General features: G+C 44.9%; 1 protein-coding gene across 6 annotated transcripts in view; it reads right to left on the bottom strand.

The window, feature by feature from the left end:
• Positions 1–21,263, bottom strand: part of LOC120949572 (cytoplasmic polyadenylation element-binding protein 3) — a 254,263-nt gene that overhangs the window by 103,982 nt on the left and 129,018 nt on the right. For 5 of the 6 annotated variants that reach the window (XM_040366962.2, XM_040366955.2, XM_040366954.2 and 2 more), the window contains one exon: positions 9,168–9,197. The exons of the other annotated variant lie outside the window; for it this stretch is intronic. In XM_040366962.2, coding sequence (XP_040222896.2) covers positions 9,168–9,197 — 30 coding nt within the window. The remainder of the gene's footprint in view (positions 1–9,167; positions 9,198–21,263) is intronic. 6 annotated transcript variants of the gene reach the window in all.

The following is a 21,263-nucleotide window of genomic DNA, read 5'->3' on the forward strand; positions in this document are numbered from 1 at the left end:
TACTCTGCTGGATACGGAACATTTCCCAAACTTACAATTTTTTTCTGCCACAGGCCACCAAAACCATCAGTGCGTGAAAGTGAGTGGAAAATCTTGTGAAAAATGGTTGCCTAATTTCACACACTTGTGCGAAAGTTTTACCAGCCAAAGGTTAAACTGAAGAGGGCAAAAGAATTCCACGAAACTCCTAATCCCATTCTTCACCCGTCTTGAGCTCGCAATAATCCAGAACAAAAGCCGTCACGGGATGGAAGCATTACATTTTGGAGGGGGCCTCCCATTTGTTGCATTTGTTGCCTCCCATTTGTTGCGAGTGTATCATAATGTCAGGCAAATAACCGCGGCTTTCCGTACGAACCGTTTGATAGTTTGCACAATGCAGCTCTGCAGCAGCAGTGGATGGATGGGAAGCGGTGTGCGCGCCAGTGCCGCGCAACAGAAAGGCACTTGAACGCGTTTGGCATTTCCATGAAATTGTGATGCACTTTCACGTTCGCGTGCGCTATTTGGCAAAACCATCGGTCCGCCCTGCGGCAGAAGCCCATGTTCGAAACCGGTGCGTAGATGATTTTCCATGCTGCTGCTGCTGCTGCCGATGCTGCTGCCGATGCTGCAGGCTGCAAGGTTTTGGAATGTTTGGTATTAACCGTGGGCGTACTTTGGCGTATCGCGTTGCAGCATTCAGCATTGTTGCAGCAAAAACATGAGCAAATCCTAGCAAAGCTAGCTGCCAGGTGTTTCGGTGTTGATCTGGTAGGTAACTGTTTCTACCTCGCTTTGCGCATCTCTGCCCACGAACGCCGGGGGTTTGAAATGTTACGGTGATGATGAAGTTTAATAGCGATCAGTCACCCGCAAGTTGAAACATTACACAGTGGGGTACTTTCGTCTTAAGGGGTGTTGTTTTTGAAGCGTAGTAGTGTAGCATATTTTGTTTTATGTCATGATTTAGCAAAAAGAATGAGAAAGCATTTTAACAAATATACCTCAAATACAGATATTTTATATTTAAAGTGATATTATCCACTTATAAACTGAAAACATTATATTACTTGTAAGTTTAACAGTGAATTATAGGAGCTCTAAACTTTTAGAGCGGTTGCTAAGCAACATGCTGCTCCAGCTGTATATGGTGGAGACTATGGAAAATAATTCCGTAGTATTGGCTCAAAAGCGTTGATCTCATCAACTCAAACAATATTAGCTAAAGTACTAAAAAAACATGAACTCATTTTTATTCATACTTGAGCCTGACTTTTGGCCTCTCACTCCAGCAATTGTGCTCAGTGTTCACTAACAGGTCACCACTGACAGTGGTGGGACCGGGTGCACTGTATGACTGCTTCACTGTTCACCTGCTTGTGCTCAGTGCGTGTAACAAGCCTGGAATACAATATGCATTGTTTTATGGAACATTGATTGAAGCATTGCTTTGCATTGCAAACGATTGTGTTCGGGCATATGATTACATTGTTATACCACAAGCAGTAGTATAGCGAAGGAACATGAAGGGTTCATTTGCATGCGTTTTAGCGTTGGTAGTTGGAACGTGAGTCAACATAAATACTGTCAATCCTACAGGGTTTCCTAAAGATTTAGCGAATTTAACATAATGCCGGTGAGCGAAACTTTTCGGGACGCACTTTTGCAAAGTAACTATAAACCGTTCCATCAACAACAGCGCCGGAAGAGGAAGAAGCATGAATCCCGCTTATTGAAAGGAAGGATTACTTTCGGGAATGAAAAAGCATCTCCTTTACGGTACGCCATCGAAATAGGTGTGAGCAAAAAAAGAATAGAAGGCAGATAATAAAATAAGCCTCCCGCGAAGAAGCCTTACCACGGTGGTAGTCTAACAAACTTGTAACCGTGGCACAAAAGTGTCAGCCTCGGTGGAAGATTTACGCAGCTGTCCTGAAGTGCCGTTTGTTGTTAAAGCATCCCGTAACGCAAAACTTTTCGTTTGTACGTTTCGTTCGCTTCCCGCTGTGCATATGATTAGTCATGATCCATGTGTGCCTGTGTGTTTGCGAGTGCGTGCCTGCCTTAATAGCAGTGACCTACGCGATAAAGACGGCAATTTTGCATCGTTGCTACACGAGCGTGTCAAATCCAGAGCTGTGTGACGTTGGCAGGAGGGAGTACCAGTTATGTCAGGAAGTTTGCTTATTTTTCTTTCACTCGTTGTTGCCTCTTTGTTTATTGCTTTTTTTGAAAAGTCACGACGGGCAGACCACCCCAAAAGTCCCGGGTAAAAAAGCTTATCCTCGCATACTTTGCCCTTCTTCAAAACGGACCCCTACTTGACCTACTTTTGCCTGACGGGGGGGTCGAAATTCCGTGATCCCGTGATCTATGGCGCGACATGCGAGAAGAAGCAAAGAGGTAAAGTTTGCCAACAAATGACACGGCATAAACTTTTGTACACATTTTTTCGACGAAAGTATTCGGTTCAAGGCTTTAAGGTGAGTTTTGTGGAGATGATATTGCAAACCGTCTATAAAGTATGGCGAGTAAAAGAACCCCCAATCGCCCAATTTCTTCGTTGGATATTCAAATTACCTACTCCTCCATCGGGGAGATTAAAGCAGAACATTCATCACACTGCACGGAGCTTTTAGCAAACGTGTAACAACTGATCCACCTTAAGCACTCGGCACTGCATTTAACACTGCCAGCGAAAGTGAGCGACGAAGTGTGTCCAATGAAGAGGACCAAAAAAAAAAGACATCCCAAAACAACCCACAAAGCCGCGTGCTCTGTAAGCCGGAAAGGATAGGCAAAGGAAGGCGCTATCACTGCCCGTGAGCCCGTATGCCGCTGATTGGGCGGCTGGTGGTGAATTTTCGGTACGGAATTTTAATGAGGAAATGTAAAACGCGCCCATAAATTACTACACCGAAGTATAACTTACTTCCTGCCCGGTTGACGTGGACCGGATGAAGTAGTAGTACAAAGAAAGGAGCGCCAGTAGCGCGATGTTGGCAGACAACTCACGGCCCAGTTTTCGCGCTCCGATGGGCGCTCGAAAGCCGAAATGTAGAGCAAGATGTAGTATGTAAGCCGGACCAGCGCCGGCAGGCTTTCTGGCCGAAAGGTACAACTACTTCGAAATTGGATTAATGTGGTATCGTCTTGGCGGTGGACGACGACATTGTCTTAGTGGGCCGCCTGCATAATTTGGCGGCTTGATTGTGGCGCCTGTGGATTAGGGTCGTTGGTAGGGCAGGAAGGATGTTGGAAGCAACTTTACATCGGTTGCGGGATGATTGGATCAATGGTTTGCTGAGAGTGGGGTAGGTTGGTAGGATTGTTTGCAAAAAAGAACAGGGTATTTCCAATCAGTTTTGGGCATTTTCTTATTAGTATTTTTGAAATTTTCGGTTTTTATGCAAAAAAGCCACAGACAGTCAACGCAAAAATGGTAAGAAAACTATGAAAAAATGGTAAAAGTGTCACTGAAAGCTCGCCCAGATGAACCAAACTGTGCAAGCCTTCTGTTTGTCACTTTTCTGTTTGATGTTACTCATCGTTTAATTGAAGCTACGCTGGGTCAATCGAACCGATCCGACCCACGGCGACCTTTCACATGGACGTATCATCATCGTTGGATGTGGTTTTACATCTCTTCAACATTTCCGCACCGAACCGAACCTTGACTGAAAAGCCGGTCGGTATCCGGGAGCCCGCAAAACCCACACGAAAACTTTCAATTCCGACCGAATTAAAGATAACCCATGCGTTCTCTTTCCGCCCCGGCTAACCGAGAAGAAGCGGATGACCGGAGTTTGGAGCAGAAAAGCCAAAAAAAAAGCTCCTAAGTGTCATTCCACTGGAAAATGGAGCGGTGTGTGTGTACTCGTGGCAGAATTACCCAATCCTCGATTGCCCGGGGTGCGGCGATATGAGGTGCGGGTCAATTCCGTACCCCGTCCCGACGGGGTTTCATTTGTTGATTAGTGTTTCCGCTTTCAAGCGTACTGTCAAAAGATTCAGCTCCCTCTGGTACAAGGGTCGGGCAGCACCATTCGTTCCATTTGCCGCACTCGGAAGCTCTCTGGAGTCGGTTGGTCGGCGTAGTCGTACTGGCAGTAAGCGGGCAAACGAAGGCATCCCCGGGAACCTGTGCTCAACCATTGAATGGCGAATGAAAGTGACTCGAGCCACAAGTACGTGTGTGTGTGTGTGGCAAAGAGTGTGTAGTAGCTTTTGCGCGTATGTGAACGAACACCGATTTCCGGCCCCCGGAATACGGATCGATACCGAAAGGGGCACTCGAAATGTTCATCAATAATTCGAAGTGGACACCTATTTTTAGTGTCAAGATGAGTGCACTCTCACCGCGTTCGGGGATGGCGAGGGCGGGGGGAGGTGTGACAGACGTAACGGAAGGTGACAAAATAGCTGTGCCATAACACAGGGAACCAGTTGAATTGGAACGCGTGGAATCGATGCGCTTTTGGCTGGCTTTGAGCTGGCTTTTCGATGGCTTTTGGATGGCTTTTGCTGTGTTGATGATGATGATGATGATTGGCCCCGATTTGACTGTGACTGGGAAGTGTTGGGATGCAAATCGAGGGTAGTCTTGCTTATGCGAGAGAACAACAAAGGAAGAGAAGGTTTTTGACACGCATTTCGGCTTCGTTTGGTTGGGAGATTGATTGTAAAACAGAGGCAGAATTTGAATATGTTGAAACTTTATCGCATGCTGACATTGGAACTTGTCTCCGATGGTATTTTCTGAGTATTGTTCATTGCACTTTATGGAATTACCTTGAATTTAGCATGCGCCTTGAATAACAGTTCTTTACTCAAAAAGTATTGGACTATAAGAACTTGTGCAGAGTGCCATGGATCTATCAATAAAAGATGTCCGTGTTATCACAAGGATGTGAACACAGGAGCTATAGGGCCACTCAAATGCATGCCAGATTACAAAATTATGGTATATCTTTGAAGTAAATGAAATTCAATTACTAACAACGACATCAGTAATTGACACACTGTCACACTGAGCTTATGTGTTTCTTATTAGTTTATTTCATCCTAAACTCAAACTTTACGAGTTATCGAAACAGACTAGGGAATGGTTACTGGAAAATCTTTGTCAGATACTGCAGGAATGTGAAAAAGTTTTGCTAAATCCATTTACGTCATTCAGTTCTTCACGGTTTAGGACAGACTCGCCGATTCGCGGAAACGACGACCCCCTGGGCATTAGAAAGTGCGTGCGCATTAGTGTGTCACTTCCAATGAGGACTACTTTCTCGCGAAAGCTGAAATCGATGTTAAAACCAGTCGTTGCTATCCTCAGTGAGGGTAAAAACGAGGGCAAAAAAATGCACCCCATTTGCGTCCGATTTCATTTAGTAAATTACAATTAGAGAAAGAAAAACCTGCCCTCTACAGCCACCCACTAGTCAATTTGTTTTCAAAAGCACCTTCCCACGCTGCTGCTAAACTGCAGTAGTGGGCAGTGGGACATACCGAACCCGAACAAAACCTACGCCAAACCGTACCGCTGTGGCAAGTGGCGCCGCGTGAAACACGGAGGTGAACACGGAAACGGTTGTGAGGAATGTAGCCCGGCAGCAAACGTTCCCTTCTATCGCCACCGTCTTTGCTGATCGGTGAGCAAATCGTAAATCTCTTCCGAATTAATCGCTTTCCTTTAAAACGCTTTCTACCGCGTCCTTGCTTACTGCTCCTACGTGTTCTATTTTTATCAGCGCCCTCCTACTGCAAGCAAATCATTGGGGCTAATACACGGAAGACCGAGGCACTTAAGAAGGCTGCCGAAGGTGCTCACTTAATTTTTCAACCGTGGTAAAGTATTTTTTACCTACCTGTTCCCTTCTTTGATAGAAATTTAGCATCCGTACCGGAGTGTGAAGCCACACTCGGGGAACGTGACGTTGGGAGGGAGGCCTTTTGGAGGGGGCGCATAGTCTTCTTCTGCTTTCCCAAAATTCCCAAACACACCAGCAGTCGTAAGGTTCTTGTGTAAATGGAGCTTACGGGAATGACTGAATTTATAACGTTTGCACAGTGCGACGTGGCAACCGTTCTGGGCCATATTTTACCGTTGGGAGGCCGGTGTGCCTTCCACAATAGAAATGTGGTCGATAGAGGGAGCTTCGCCGAACGGAACAACATCAACAATAACTTTTCTAAGCGAAAAAAAAAGGAAGAAGTATATGATTACCTTAAAATGATGGGTGGGAAAGTCCGGAAATATAGGCACGCTTTCGCACGCTTTAGGAAAACACTTCTCAAAATGCTCGATGTTTAGAATCTTTTCCGTGTTCGATCCACCACGACCATCACAGTAGGCGCAAAGGTTCTGTGTTTTTGTTTGCCATACATACGCCACACATACGCACGTGCATGACGGTGGTGGCTGTCTGTTTATTTAAAATTCACGCAAGCTCAGTGGTGGTTTTTACGCACAAACTGTGAAAGTTAGCGAAAGTGGAAGCGCGCAAGGGAGGTGCATTTGTTGCGTGATGCTGGTACAGCTCGGCGCGAATAAATCCCACCCTTGTCGGCAATGCTGCTGCCGTACGTCTTTTCGATTGCTTGGAAACCATAAATTTCCACTTCCGATAAAATCGCAGCTCCGCTTGGGAGCTTGCTGCTGGTGCTGCTCTTCCGGGTTTAGTAGTTTGTGTGCCATTTTTTCAACGGGCAGCTAAAGCAAGAATTCCTTTCGCACGTTTTCTCATTTTTTTCCCGACGAACGAATGAATCGGTTGCTTGGGGAGTGGTTTTTGCCACCGTGTGCGGTGCTGTCTGGATTTTTCTTAAACGAGGATTGCTGTCTTTCCTCGCCCACACGGTATGATTTTTCTTTCCTTTGCTTTCCTCCTTTTGTTGCGGTGCTTTGTTTGTTGTGCGTTGTCGTGCGATATATTTTTTTCTTACTTCTGTTGGGTTTCTTCGAAGGCAACAAAACTCACACACGTTTGCGCACGTTCAACATGTCTTGGAATTGTTTGACTTTGCGTTAGAATATTTTTTCCGCTTGCCGAAGGTTTACTTTACCCCTCCTTTTGGCTCTCTCCGCCCGCACACACACACACACACACGCACGCACGATACTGATTGGCCGATGTGTGGCGGGTGGCTGAAGTTTGCTCATAATTTAAGCGATTTTATGAGCGTCACATGCAAAGGTGAAGGGAGATGGCACAACGTTTAAGCTGTCGGTGCGCTTTTCGACAGAAAAGAAGCATTTTAAGTTCCACAATTTAAGACTTTGCTTTGGGCAAGTTGCGTGGAATGGGGAGAAGGAGCACAGATTACTCTCTCTCTCTCTCTCTCTCTCTCTCTCTCTCTCTTTCTCTCTCTGGCGTAGGCAAACCGGTAGATCCTGATAATGCGTAATGCAATAAAATCAAACGCACAATTCACTCGTGAAGTTGGCAGGGAAAGCTTACAACGACGTACGACAGTCGGGACGGAATCATTTGAACGAAGTATCGGGGGTATCGGTATGGTTGGGGCTCTTACGAAGTTGTAATAAGATGCATGGGTTTACGCGCTTTTCTAAGACTTTTTGGCAGTGTTTGAAGTGCTTGCTCTTCCCCCCTTTAGGGCTTTATCGCGTAAGCCATGCCATGTGCGTTTTTTTATTGCCAATTGAAAGGCAGCGGCAGCTGCTTGTGGGATAATTCTTGGCGTTTGGTTTTAATTTAACGTCGCTTCTCTAATCTGATGCTCACTATTTGTACAATTTGGTGGTGTATGTCTATCTTTGTGTTTAAAAAGCGTAAAGTGCTTACACATATTTACCCTTAGAGCACACGTTTTCATAAGACAATGGAACACAAATCGCTTCAGCTATGTGTGTGTGATTCTTTTTTTAAAGATCATTAAACTTGCTTTCGTTTAATTTCGCCAGAAAGCGAAAAACGATCCACCCAGTAAACGGTAGACTACCACCCATTGTAGCAGCAGCTAAAGCGTCAGACTACAGGTACATGTTTTATTCATAAACAAATATTTGGAAAAGAATTTACTTCTTTCGCTTCCGCGTCATTGGCAGCTGTGCTTGCAGGCGAGCGTGCGAAAGAGATAGGGAGAGAGTGACAGAGTGCCATGATCAGGTCAGAATGCTTGGTGGAGAAGTTTGTTGTTTTGCAGAACACAACGCAACCACTTGCATGAACGGTGGAGTTTGCTGTTGTTGTTGTTGTTGTAGCACACAGTGTTCCCGGGAAAATGTAAAGGACGCAGCCTTCTAGATGCCAGGCTGTTCGGGGTTTCGCTGCTACGGACAACTCAGCAGCCGACAACAGCCCACTCAAACGTACACACACTCACTTTTGTTGTTGTTCTGTGTGTGTGTGTGTGTATGTGTGTGTGTGTGTGTGTGTGTGTGTGTGTGTGTATGTGTGTCTGTGTGGCATTTGTCAAGTGTAATCGGTGGTGAGGTTTAGGTGTAGCGAAGCGATTGTTGCGCTGCGGCACCTGTAGTAACACGAGATGAAAAACGCGAACACACCAAAGTGGAAATTGTTGACATCGTTTCCCTCGCCCTTTCCCAGCTACTGTAGCACCTCACGGGCCTCGCAGGATCAAACTTCGATATCGGGTATCGTTCGTTTGTGTGTTCGGGGGTGTCTCATCATTCAACTGTTTCATTTCTGCTTCCTGTCTTTACCGAACCCTCCCCGGCCCCGACACGGTGCGAGCTCTTGAGAAGCTCAAAGGAAATTCAGAAACAGCCGGTCTCCTGTTTCATTTCGTGTTGCTCTAGGAAGGAGTGAGACAGGAACATGAGGAAGAGGAGAGTTGGGATCGGCGGTGAAAGGTGAGATGTTAGAGACAAAGCCGTGGAAAACTTTTTCCTCAAGTGCCATTTAGACAGCTCAGGTGCGTTTCGGAGGGCAACCGAATGACATGCTCGTTGATTGAACAAAGCACACGGTGGAGACAGTAGGCGAGTTAGTAGGAGGAAAAGCTGCTGCGCGAAAGGGCTTTGAAATTGCGTTTTCCCAAAAGTACGGATAAAAACAAGCAAAAGCAGGGATCGGTGTTTGCGAAGCTGTTTCGCTTGCAAACTGTTGCGAGCGTTTGCAAATGGCACACCAGAAAAAGAGGTGGAAAATGAGAAGTAAAGACACAAAAACAAGCGAACCAGTTCCAATGCCTCCTACACTTACCTGGGATGAATTCGTGGAAATCGAGCTTTCCTGTAAGAGAGACGCGAAAGGAAATAAAGAAAGAAAACGTTACCATTAGCAAAAGAGAGCAATAAAGAGAGAGAGAGAGGGAGAGAGAGAGAGAGAAAGAGAGAGATAGACCAGGGGAGAGAGAGAGTATGTTGGGTGGTTGGTGTGATGAATCGTGGTTTTGTATGCACGTGAAGGAAGGAAGGAAACAAAAGATGCAAACGAAAAGGTGAAACGAAGCAAAAAATGGCTGTGAACACATATGGTTGCATTTTGAAATTACTGAATTTGTAATTTAATGTTTGATCGAAAATGATTCCTTAGCGTCTAAACGTAACTTCTTCTTCTTATATTTGGCATAACGTCCGACGCGGACATGCCGGCTTTTACAGGCTTTCGAGAGTTATACAGAACCATGCAGGTAGATAGTTTATCCTTGCTACAGTGGGGCACTCCATTCTAGGCTTGAACCCATTACGGGCATATTCTTAAGTACTGCGTGTGACGCTCTAGACGCAATGTATACATATACTCTTGTAATGGCACCTAAAATTTCGCCTTCAAATCGAAGCACCATTTTGCTATCAAAATTCTTAAGAATGAACCTATTTGTTTGTTGTTTATTTATACTTAACTTAATTATAACCTAAAACAAAATATTGTTATCATTGTTGGTTTACTGCCCATTTGTCCTATGTTTTGAGTGCAGCGATCAACTTCCCAGGAATTTGCAAACACACAATACGGTACCATTCACAAGCTCTGAGTCTACAAGGATCAAAGGGAGGAAGTCTATCTTTCTGACTTGAGCCCATTGCCCTAGCTGTAGGTTGTTTATTTTTCTATGTAATAAAGCTCATGGCAGCCGATGAGCCACCAATCAAGGGGGGTCGGGTTGAAAAGAAGATCAAGGCAACTCCAACGGGAAACATTTCGAGCCCGATTCGTGTTAAAACCCTTCGCTCGCCACTGATCGATTTGAGGAGCAAGTTTTGGGAGCGTTTTCTTTGTTTTCTTGCTCTGGAGTGGAGCAGGAGGTTCTACGAAACCGAACAGTCTCCTCAACACGCTCGATCTCTGCCCTGGGTTTCGTTGCTCCCTAGGAAAAGGCTGCGCATAGATTTCATAAAGTGAAAACCAAAGAAATCATCATTGGCGCACAAATGGCGCCTTGCAGAGCATGAAAAGAAAGCTTTCCGAAAGAAGAAAACAATAAAAGAAATATTTATCTTTATTCGGGCCAACGCACGGCGGCGGTGCGTGTTGGTGGGAACATCTCAAACCCGCCGGGGGTTGTGCTGGACCGGGATCCGGTTCCCTCACTGCACTTCGCTTCGACCTTTCCATGCTCGTGGTGGATCTCTGTTCCTTGCAGGCATATCGTTTCCATTTTCAACTCACACCACCACCACCACCAAACGCAACCGGGTGAAAGTGGGCGAATGGGTGGGCAAAAAAAGATAAACCAAACCCGCTGCACAATCCAGCATTCAACCCTCACAGTGTAAGGATGGGGCCGTTTTGTTGTGTTGTGTCTTCCGGTTTTTGAATGTTTAATTTATGGTGCTTTTTTAGTTCGGCCCGGGGGAGGAAGAGAGCCTTTTTGGGGATGATGAGGCACGGGTGAGGTCGTTAAAACTTTAGCGATATGCGCATCAAGCATCAACTACGGGAATTGGGGGAGGGTTGGTGAGATTGGGGCTTGGGGTTTGGCCGACCGAACAACACAGGGTGACAGGGTAAGTTTCTAAACGAATGAACTTCCGTTTGCCGTTTGCGAAAGGTTGCGACCGGTACACACTGGAGGCATGTGCCTTCCTAGCTGCCTTCCTAGCTGGAACACCGGTTAGTGTGGGTGTCGGCCCTTTTGAAAGGGCCCCACAGACAACACCGACTTTTGCCCCTTTCTTCCAGACGTTCCCTTTCTTCCCTTCTTTACCGTTCGCTTAACCCAACCAGCCAGGTAAAGTTGAGGTGCTCCAATACTGGTGCTAGAAAGAGCGTCCTCCGATCAACCTCCTAAAATTAACTGGCCTTCACACACACACGCACACCAATACACCCTGCACAGTAAATTAGACCAAAAGGGTCAGGTGGGTGGCAGAGGGGATGAGACTGTTGGATTGGATTTTAATTAAGATTTCTATCGTGTCGATGCGGCCCTCGCCGATTTTGGACGTTTATTATAAACGCTAGCTAATAGTAATTATCTTTTGCCCCGAAAACTGGGTCCCTTTTGAGGGGGTGGGGGGGAGGGGTGCGTGCTTTAAATCAAGCAACAGTTGCGCTTGCCATGGGTCGAATTTATCGAATTAACTGCTTGGGTTGGATAGGGACAGCCAGGTGCGCTACAAACGCTCCGATACAACACTGTAGTATCGGTCGCTAGCGAAGTGAAACGCCGCCCCTTTGGTATGTAAATTTGGCGCTGTGTTGCGCTAAATGGTTTATCATTCCTCTGGTTTGGATGGGCTTGAAACATGGGAACGCTTGGGCCATGGTTACCAGCGTGTACACAGCCATGATTAAAAGCATCAACACGCATCCCATGCACACACACACGCACCAGCGCGCGCTGGTTGCTTTTTGTTTTCGGTGAGCAGATTACATGTATTCCCAAATTCGTATGAATAAAGCTTGACTTTTCCATCTGGTGCACTGAAGGCTCGGCGTGAATTGGTCCTGCTTTCCCATACGATTCTCGGTAGAGGATTTTCCCACCTCATTTTTATCCTGGTTATGGTTGGTTTTTTTTAATTCACCGCTGTAACTTGATGACTCCCAATCAATAACGCTACTGCTCTCGATTTATCCAGCGCCAGCAGCCTCCGCTTATGCAGGAAATTGCTACATTTCAGCCTCGACATGACCCACTGACTGCCGTCACAGTGGCTGCGAGGAACGTGGGCTGAATCGTTGGCTTGGTGTTCGATTTCCGTGGAGAGGAATTCCCAACGAAGGGCATAGTGGAAGGAATGTGGGTTCAATTATAGTTTCACCATGGTGCAAACCCACTCCACTCAGCCTCCCGCGCGCGTTTGTGTGTGTGCCTCGATATGGCCTCATTCACACACACACATATGCAAACATCAACAAATGGCGCAAAGCCGAGGGAGCGATGGGCCTCCCACAAGCGATGATAGTACGCGAAAGTTCATTTGGTTGAGCCAACGAAACACTTGCTCTGTTTCTCTCTCTCTCTATCTCTCTCTCTCTCTCTCTCTCTCTCTCTTTTTCTCTCTTTGTGTGGACGCTGTTGCAGAGTGGATAAGAATCTCGCATTTCAGCATTGAAGGAATTTCCGATAAAGTGCAATTCACCCTTTCACAGCCACTCTCGCAGCGAATGCTTCGATTGCATCCGGGGCCGGGACCTCCACCGGGATCGTTACGGTGCGCCTGTCACCGGGACGCTGCTTGCTTCATTATTCACGTTATTTATTAGCTGCAGCCTGCAATCGGGAAGAAGGGCATTCGAAACTGGCATTCGGAAAAGGGGAAATCGAGGCACGGGAATCATCAGCAGCACCAATCGGGTGTACTGCATTAAAAAAGAGAGAGTCTTCATTTGCCCACAATCACAGGAACGTGGGAATATTGTTGGGAATACTAGGCGGTTTGTGTGAGTGTTGAACAACGTTAAGAAAACTAGGAAACCCGGGTTAAACAAACATGTTCCCGGGTTCGGGATTTGCTAAACTAGAAATAACTGGCAACTGGAAAAAAGCAAAAAGCACTACAGCAGAGAGGCGAAAACATCATTTTGCTGAAACGATGCAGAAAGCGAAGGAGGAGGGAATGATTTTCAATAGAATTTTCCATTTTTTACCGGATATTTCGTTTTCGGTTCTCTTTGCATGCATTCCATCTCTCCGCTTGGGGAAACCATTCTGTGGGGCTGCTTGCAAATTAAACTGCACCAATTCCGCAATGGAGGGAACACGATTGTCGATCGAATACAGCGACCGGGTGAAGCGAAAATGAAATGTTAAACATCGGACCCCGGTCCCAATGGAGAGAGTAGGCGCTGGAATGGTTGTGCAAACCCACACACACACACACGAACACAGCCTCTGCCTGTCGGACGGCTTGTCGTTTTTAATTTATTTCCGTTGCATATTCTAATTTTCTAAACCAATCCCGTGCCCGGGCCGCCGCCCGTTTTACCGTTCTGTTCGGGTACGGAATTCGTCAGCATTTGTGATTCGTGCGCGGCTGGCTAGATTGACAGGAGATGACGTTTTGACAGAGTGGGCACAAAAAAAGGGTGGGGAGTGCGGGGAGGGGATGAAGGTGGGGAAACGAATAAGAGCAATAAAATAAGGGTGGAATTACAAAAAATGTGAAAATTGTTTCGCTTGGTGAACATGGCTTTTAAACGGGAAAAGATTGAAACGGGAAAAATGGGATGCGATTTTGCTTAAAGCAGGGTTGAAAAGGGTTGTAGGTTTTACCGAAAATAATAGCTGCAATCTATTGAAAGCACTTTAATCTCGCTCTAAAGGCTGTGAACGATGTGAAATGAGTAAACTAAAGTTAGCCGAGATATCCAAGGTTAAAGTTTGATTTATTTATGATTTAAATTATTAGTTTGGGAACATTATTTGTGTTGAAAATTTCGATAGTTTTGTGATAAAAATAGTGTTTGATACTTTTTAATGATTTTATATTAAAGTTCTTTCAGATAAAGTTCTATCTCTTGCCGTTGCCGAGAAAAATAAAAATTATAACTTTGTAAATAAATTAATAAAAGGTTTTTTTAAGGTAAAAATGCAGTGCATGTTATAGAAGGGACGAATAATTCACAAAACAATACGAACAAATAAGAAGAAAATAGTAATGAAATGTTGTACAATTTTAATGATTAGATCTACTAGCTGAAAGAAAAGCTGTGGGAAGATTTTGAACATTTAGAACAGAGTATATTATACTTTAGGTTCAGCAAAGAATTCAATAATAACCAATCATATCTACCACTAGTGGGTAGCTATTAAATCAGCAAAATAAATAAAATATAAAGGGTTTGGGCTCAAACCAAAGCAAACAAAATGGTTGCAACAGACCTAATAAACGAAACTTGACCCAATTATCATAAGCTACCAGTCCCCCGGAAAACGCATTATTCGCATAAATACAAAGACATTCTCATTTCGCCACAGCCCTCTAATCCATTCCACTAAACTTTGCAAAGGATGGAGCATTACTATTCCAACGCGCAACCCGCACATACCAACCGCAAATGTGCCAATCTCTTTCATGCACCTAGTATAGCAGAATCGAAACAAACGCTTGGATGCCGGCCGCAAATCGAACCTGTTTCCCAAGACGATGAAGCCATAAAAAGAAACGAAATAAAACAAAAGCAAAGCAAACAGAAACGCCAGTCATATTGGATTTTATCAATCAAATCAAAGCCAGCTCAATACACTGCCCTGCCCTGCCGGCAGATTCGAGCACAAACCGATACAACGAACGAAAATAAAGCGTTATACGATGCCATCCCGCCGCGATCAAACACACACACACACACACCGAGCGACGGTGTAATCGTTTGGTGCCTGGCAAATAAGGCAGCCGCAGCAGCGAGTACACGACGCTGCAGATGCAAAAATTGCTGCAAAAGGTAATGAAATGGAAAATCGTGTGGAAGACAGTGTGCAGCAGATCGGGGCAAATGGGAAGGGTGGGAGTGATTGGTGTCCAAAAATGTCACCCATTCCCGTTGGGCTGACCGAAGTTGTAAAAGGTCACGGAACCCCGTTCTGCGGTTGACGACAGACGGTTGATGATGTTGATTTCGATAGCAGTCGATAACTGGCACGAGATGATCGAGCTCCACCACTGGAGGAAAGTAGATTCGCATTGCTTTCAGTGAGTTTGAGCGAACGTCACCTTCCACTGCGCGACGGTGGTGAAGAGGACGGAAGCGGACTGTCATGTTTGATGAAAACAACTGACACAATTCAATTGAATCAGTGCCGGAGCGTGCTACCAACTGTCAAGAAGGCAAACCCACCCCCCCACAGCCACAGAACGCACACAAACACAGAGAGAGAGAGAGAGAGAGCAAGGCAGAAAAAAGGGGTACGAGGTGAAAGCCACTCATTTTTGCAGCCGTGGCTCGGTGGTTTGCACCATTGGCATTTGATTATACAAAAATCGTCCAATTCTAAATGGCAAACGGGCAGAAGGAGAACCGGGTTTGGCACTGGAGCAATGAGCTTATACCCAACAGACAAACAAAAAACTACCAACCCGCAAACACATACACACACACACACCGATACTAACGCACAGAAGGTGGTTTGAATTGAAAAGTGACAGTCCAATTTTACGCTTGCTTAACTCTTCCAGCACAAGCAGTCGGTGAAGAGAAGTCGTCAACCAACTCCCAATAGTTCCGAAAGCCGCGTGCGCGCGCGCGCGCCCCGTGTCGCCCCATCGACCAGACACAATCCCGGCTGTTGTTTTGTGCCAGAGTGTGTGTGTGCAAATTGTTCTTGGAAACGAAATGTCACAGACGAATTGAAAGGAAAACTCCCTCCACACCGCTGGCGTGTAAAGTCAGACGCAAGAGACTATGCTTTGAAGACGAAAAGAAGTAATTGTGTGTGTGTGTGCACGCGCTTTGAAGCCACCCAACATTAGCAGAACTCGGGGATAGGGTGCTCTCTGCCCAATTCCATCCCAGCCCAAGCGGGATGTCTTCTTTAACCTTTCTGAAGCTGAAATGAACGACCGATTTTCGGTATGAAATTTGCACCCATTTGGGATTTGTTTGATTTGCGGAGCGTGAGCCCCGGGTGTGGGGATGGGGATGGGAACGCTGGAAGGTAGGAAACTGGCAGAAACAGCGTCTGATTTGCTTGTTATCAGGTGGCATCGGCGCCATCTAGGACCGGGCTCTACACCTTCAGGCTCATGACTGACGGCCGGCGTTCGGGGCTATCAACATGGTTCTCGACACTGGCACCATCATCATCATCACCAGCTCCAAGTGTAGAGATGACACTGTCGTTATCGGTCGGGTCGGGTGTCATTATGTCGTTTTCAGCTTGTTTTCCGGCGGGCCCTTTCGGGTTCGAAATGGCCCGGCAGAAACCCTCGTTGGCCGGTGCTTGAACCGAATAATGACAGCAAGTAACAATTTGCATACCTTCCGGGCGCTGAAAAACATTTGCGCTTGCGAAGCTGAATGGGCTCGGCTTAAGAAACCCGGGGGCTTAACGACAGTCCAGTGAACAGTTCCAGCCTTTCCGGAGCGTTTGAATTGCGCCTGGTGGCGAAGGGGTAAGGAACTCATGAAAGGGTCACTGATGGCAAGATAGATATCCGGAGGCCAACATATCATCCGTCGGACCGTATTCATCTTGGCGCTTGGCTTACGATTTCAAAAAATCGAGGAGGGGGAGGGGGGTTGAAGCCTGTGGGACATAAACCCCGCATCCCTCTATCGCTCTAATTGGTCAACATGGTTAGCATGTGTGATGCAAAAGGGTTTTTGGAAAGCAATGGAAGTAAAAGCAGCACGGGACACCATTAGCACCAGGCGTCTCCATTTTGCACTACTGCACCGGTAGCCCGGTAGGCGTGTTTTCAATCATGTTTTGAGAAAGTTAAGCAACAAAGTGGACGTGTTGTCAATCACAAGTAGCGCTTGGATGGCAGCTGTGCGGTAGTAATGACAGGAAGGTCACAGTGGGTGGGAAGGCGACGGTTTGGACGGTATGAATAGCATGCCGGGCGGTTGAGAAAATTATGAACAGCAGTAAATTACAGCTACAAGCAGAAGGAAACGGTATGTATAATAATAATAATAATAGTAAAAGCTAAGGTAGGTCGGTGGCATGCTAGAGTTGACGTTTCCGCTTATATAAGGTTCATTTCCCATGCGAAACTTTACTGTTTTTAGAACAACTTAGTATTATGCTACAAAAACAGCCTTTTAATTTGGTTTTGAGTAGCGTTAGCGTAAGTAATTCTCTTTCTAGAAAATAGAAGAAAAATTAGAAATATCTAAAGAATATATTTAAAAAACAATCTTGGAGTTAAAAAAACAATTAATTTGAATCATAAAGCGTAATTTGAATCATCATAAGCGTAAAATCATTAAGGCGGCGCTCTAGCAGCAATCGAACACGACGTCCGACACGAACAAACCCATATAATCATATAGAGGTGCACTGTTACCGCGCGGCTACATGAGGTGAAATATACAGCGAAATGAACTATTTGACAGGTGAAATATCTGACAGGTTCAGCTAAAGGGTTGGGGGTGACACAACATCCGCTTTCGAAATTCTATTAAAAATAATATATTCTTAAGTAGAACATTCCTTAATTGGAAGAAATTATGAACTGTTGACTCAAAATTGACGAAGTACTCGATATTGAAGTTATTTTAAGGATTTAAATACGATTTTGTGCACGTTATTTGTTTACATTGCACATCAGCTGGTTGCTGTGATGCTTTACCCGTCAGATATTTCGCCTGTCAAATACAGTGAACCCTCTCTTATTTGACACCTCTCCAATTTGAAAAACCTCTCTTATTTGAACATTTTGCACAGTCCCTTGTTTTCCAGTACATTTTTGTTCCTTTAATTTGGAAAACCTCTGAAATCTGTGTCCCTCTTATTTGTGTATGGTGTTGCCATGGTTATTGAATGATGTATGCTCAAATTGGCAATCCTGTTCGCAGTTTCCTATAGCAACAGTTAAGGCGGCGCTCTAGCAGCAATCGAACACGACATCCGACACGAATAAACCCATATAATCATATGGAGGTGCACTGTCAGACACAAACAAACAAACAAGACAAACGTCGAATCGAACATGTCAGTTGATTCTGTCTGTGATGTTCGATACCCACCTGTGCTGTGAGTACCTTGACTGTCAAAAGCTTCACAGCTACAGTGGATAGAATTCAATTTGGGACATTTTTAAGTTTGTTTACATAGTTTGTCTCTTTTACTTCTTAAAATTGCGTGCAAAATATTTAAAATAGCTATCAATAATTATTGCAATGCTTCACATTCAATTGTAACATCAAATATACATGTTTGAAACGTATAAAACTATTACGTGTACATAATGCATGTGTATGCACTGTATGTGTTTTGGCATGGACGTTTGTTTACATTTTTCAATATCAAATTTGAATGATTTTTATGTTTTTACTAGCTGGCCCGGTAAACCTAGTTTTACCCCACATTTTATTAGTTGCCGATTAAGTATTTGAAGCTGCAAATTACTTATCCGGCACTACAACCGCTTTGCGGTCTTGGCCTGCCTCAGGAGTGTCCGAAACCGCTCACGGTCTCGCGCCTTCGTCTGCCAGTCCCTTAAGTTGCAAATATAGGTGTTTAAATTCACATTTAATTATTTATTCATTTTATTTGTTTTCATTGATGTCATTGTCGTTAATTACTCAAATAATATGTTTAAGAACATAATTTGGAACAGTAAAACAGTGTAGAATTACGTAGATTGATTTATTTACATGCAAATAATTACATACTTGTCACACACATATAACTACTATGAATCTCTAATGCAAATCTCGAAGCGCTAATGAATGGACGATATTTTTGGTTAATCTGTCTTTAGCTAGTATGTATAGATTGGAAGGTTTACCCACGCGAGAACATGCCACATATAATTGTCCATGCGAAAAACACGATGTTCGTAAGTCCAAACCGCAAACAGACATCGTTTGACCTCGGGTAAGACCGCAGCCGGGCAGACCGAAAAAAAAAAACACCATAACGAAAAATGTTGTTTACACTTGCGAGTTTAACATCAGTAACCAAACATGTTTATGTTACAATTATTAAAGCAAGCATATTTGTTCGTTTTGGAACATCAAACAGCAAACAGGACAAAGCGAAATAGCATGTATTTTTTAATTCATTATTCCCAAACTAAAGTACTCCATCTCTGTTTTGTCATTATGGATATTTGTGACAGCATCGTAAACCGCTAGGCATTTCACAGCGAGTGTAAACCGCACCTTACACCGAGTGTAAACCGCGCTTCGGACCGACTGTCAAAGTGCTGTATACAACAACAACAATGATGTCCTGTGTATGGGAGTTAGAAAATTGCTAAGAAATTAAGTTTAGTGCAACTTCTGAAAATGATGTGAGTCTTAAAACCTATTCTCATACCACCATAAGGTGTGTGCAAAGTTTCGTTGAAAATGATCCAGCCGTTTCGGAGTTTGCTCGCGACAAACACCGTGACACGAGATTTTTATATATATAGATTGATGTGAATAACTAGTAAATTATATGTTGAGTCTTCCCCCTGCAGATGGATATATTCATTTAAACTATGAAAATGCTTAATTTTCGAGATGAAAAGATAGGCGTATTGCAGTGCATCATGACAGATCTGTACGACATCGAACAGCTGACAGAGCACCTATCGAACAGAGTCGTGTTTGTTTGTCTCGTTCGATTGGTCCCAGAGCGCCACCTAAATCGTCCTCTACAAATCTGGTATGATTGAATTACAAATACATTCTCTTTCGCTTGCATCTACGCCTGGTTTATGTTCTTTTTTGTTTAAAACGCTTCGTTTATAGTAAAAAACGAACAGCACTCGAGTGACTGTACAAACAAACTTAAGCCGTAGGTAGGGTTGGTGGAACCACCACGCCAAATGGGCCCGGACCCGATGCGGCTTCATTTGCACGCTAAATAATCATTTGCCAATGGGGGTGACGATGATGATTGCTGTTTAAACTTTTGCACAAAACGATCCCGGGGTTCGGCCTCGCCCCATTCGCACCATGAAGCAATGCTCACGCTCACGAGCATAAGCACACAAGCAGCAACAGCAGCAGCAAGTGCTAAACATTTCATAGAAAAGTGGCCAAAGTTACGGTAATAAACATGTTTGTGTTTTTGTCAGATTTTCCAGTTCGACCATCTTCCAGTTTACACTACGAAAGAGAGAGAGAGAGGGAAGAAAGTGGTAGTGTAGAGTGTCCACACTTGCACGGAAATTCACTTCATGCGGGGCGAGAGAAAGTGTGCGAGCAGTATGAGAGTGTGTCCCGGTCCCACTGAAAGGGAAAATTGTTTTCAAGCTTCAAGTTCATAAAGAGCTTTCTGTCTTCCTTCTACTCCCCCCCCCCCCCCCTTTCCTTAAGGTGAAAGCATAAAGACGCTTCCCTTTTGCGCTGGGTGAGAAGATTCGCGTTAATGGTTATTACCGCTCGAGGATTACCGGTTAAAGCTATGGGAGCGTTCGCATCTTCTTTTTGCGTCGGTGTATTTTGTTTCTACAGCACAACAACACTCCCCTGGTCACAGCCGGGAGTACAGGAAGAGAGAGAAACTGTGTCCGATAGCGTTGTGCTTCTGCTAAAACATCCTGTCCCGAGTTTGGCTTTGTTTTTCTTCCACTTCAAAGTGGTCATCGCAGGTTTCGCCCAAGTAGGTTCGCTCGGCAATGGTTTCTCACGCTACTTTCGCGCTACTTTGGAGCAGCTTTTTCTGTTCACAAAATGCTGTTGAAAAAAAAAAAGTCTGAATTTTAAAAAGGTCAAAGAGCACACTCAGGTCGTTGCTGTGTTGCCGGAGTGGACGTGGACGAAACTGGAATAGACATAAAAACACTCAAACTCATTTGAATAGCATTGATAGTGCCCCAGCCCGCCCGGGTGCCAAATGAACCGACAACCGAATGGCAAATGGCCAATGGTGCAGTGTGTAAGTTGTGCCTTCACTCCGAGTGCTTTTACCTCTCTCTGTGTGTGTCACCACTGATGCTGACCACTTTATATTGCTGGTTTTGGGGGGAGGGAAAAAAGTCCAATCGAGAAGGAGAAGACAACAAAAAACCACTCACCTTACAGATCACACTCCGGGCGAATCGTTGCCGAATGGTCGCGCGCGTTTGGTCAGTGTGGAGCGGAGAAAAAAAAGAACCAAACAACAAACAGCGAAGAAAAATCCAAACCAAACCCCCGAAACAATGGGAAATGAGGGAAAACTTTCGCTAAACCTCCCCTCTCTCTCTCTGCCCTCAGGACATGAACTTTGCTGATTCTGGAGATGGGCAGGGCCAAAAGTCACGC

The sequence above is a fragment of the Anopheles coluzzii genome, chromosome 2 (genome assembly GCF_943734685.1).
Source record: "Anopheles coluzzii chromosome 2, AcolN3, whole genome shotgun sequence".
Lineage (NCBI taxonomy): Eukaryota > Metazoa > Arthropoda > Insecta > Diptera > Culicidae > Anopheles > Anopheles coluzzii.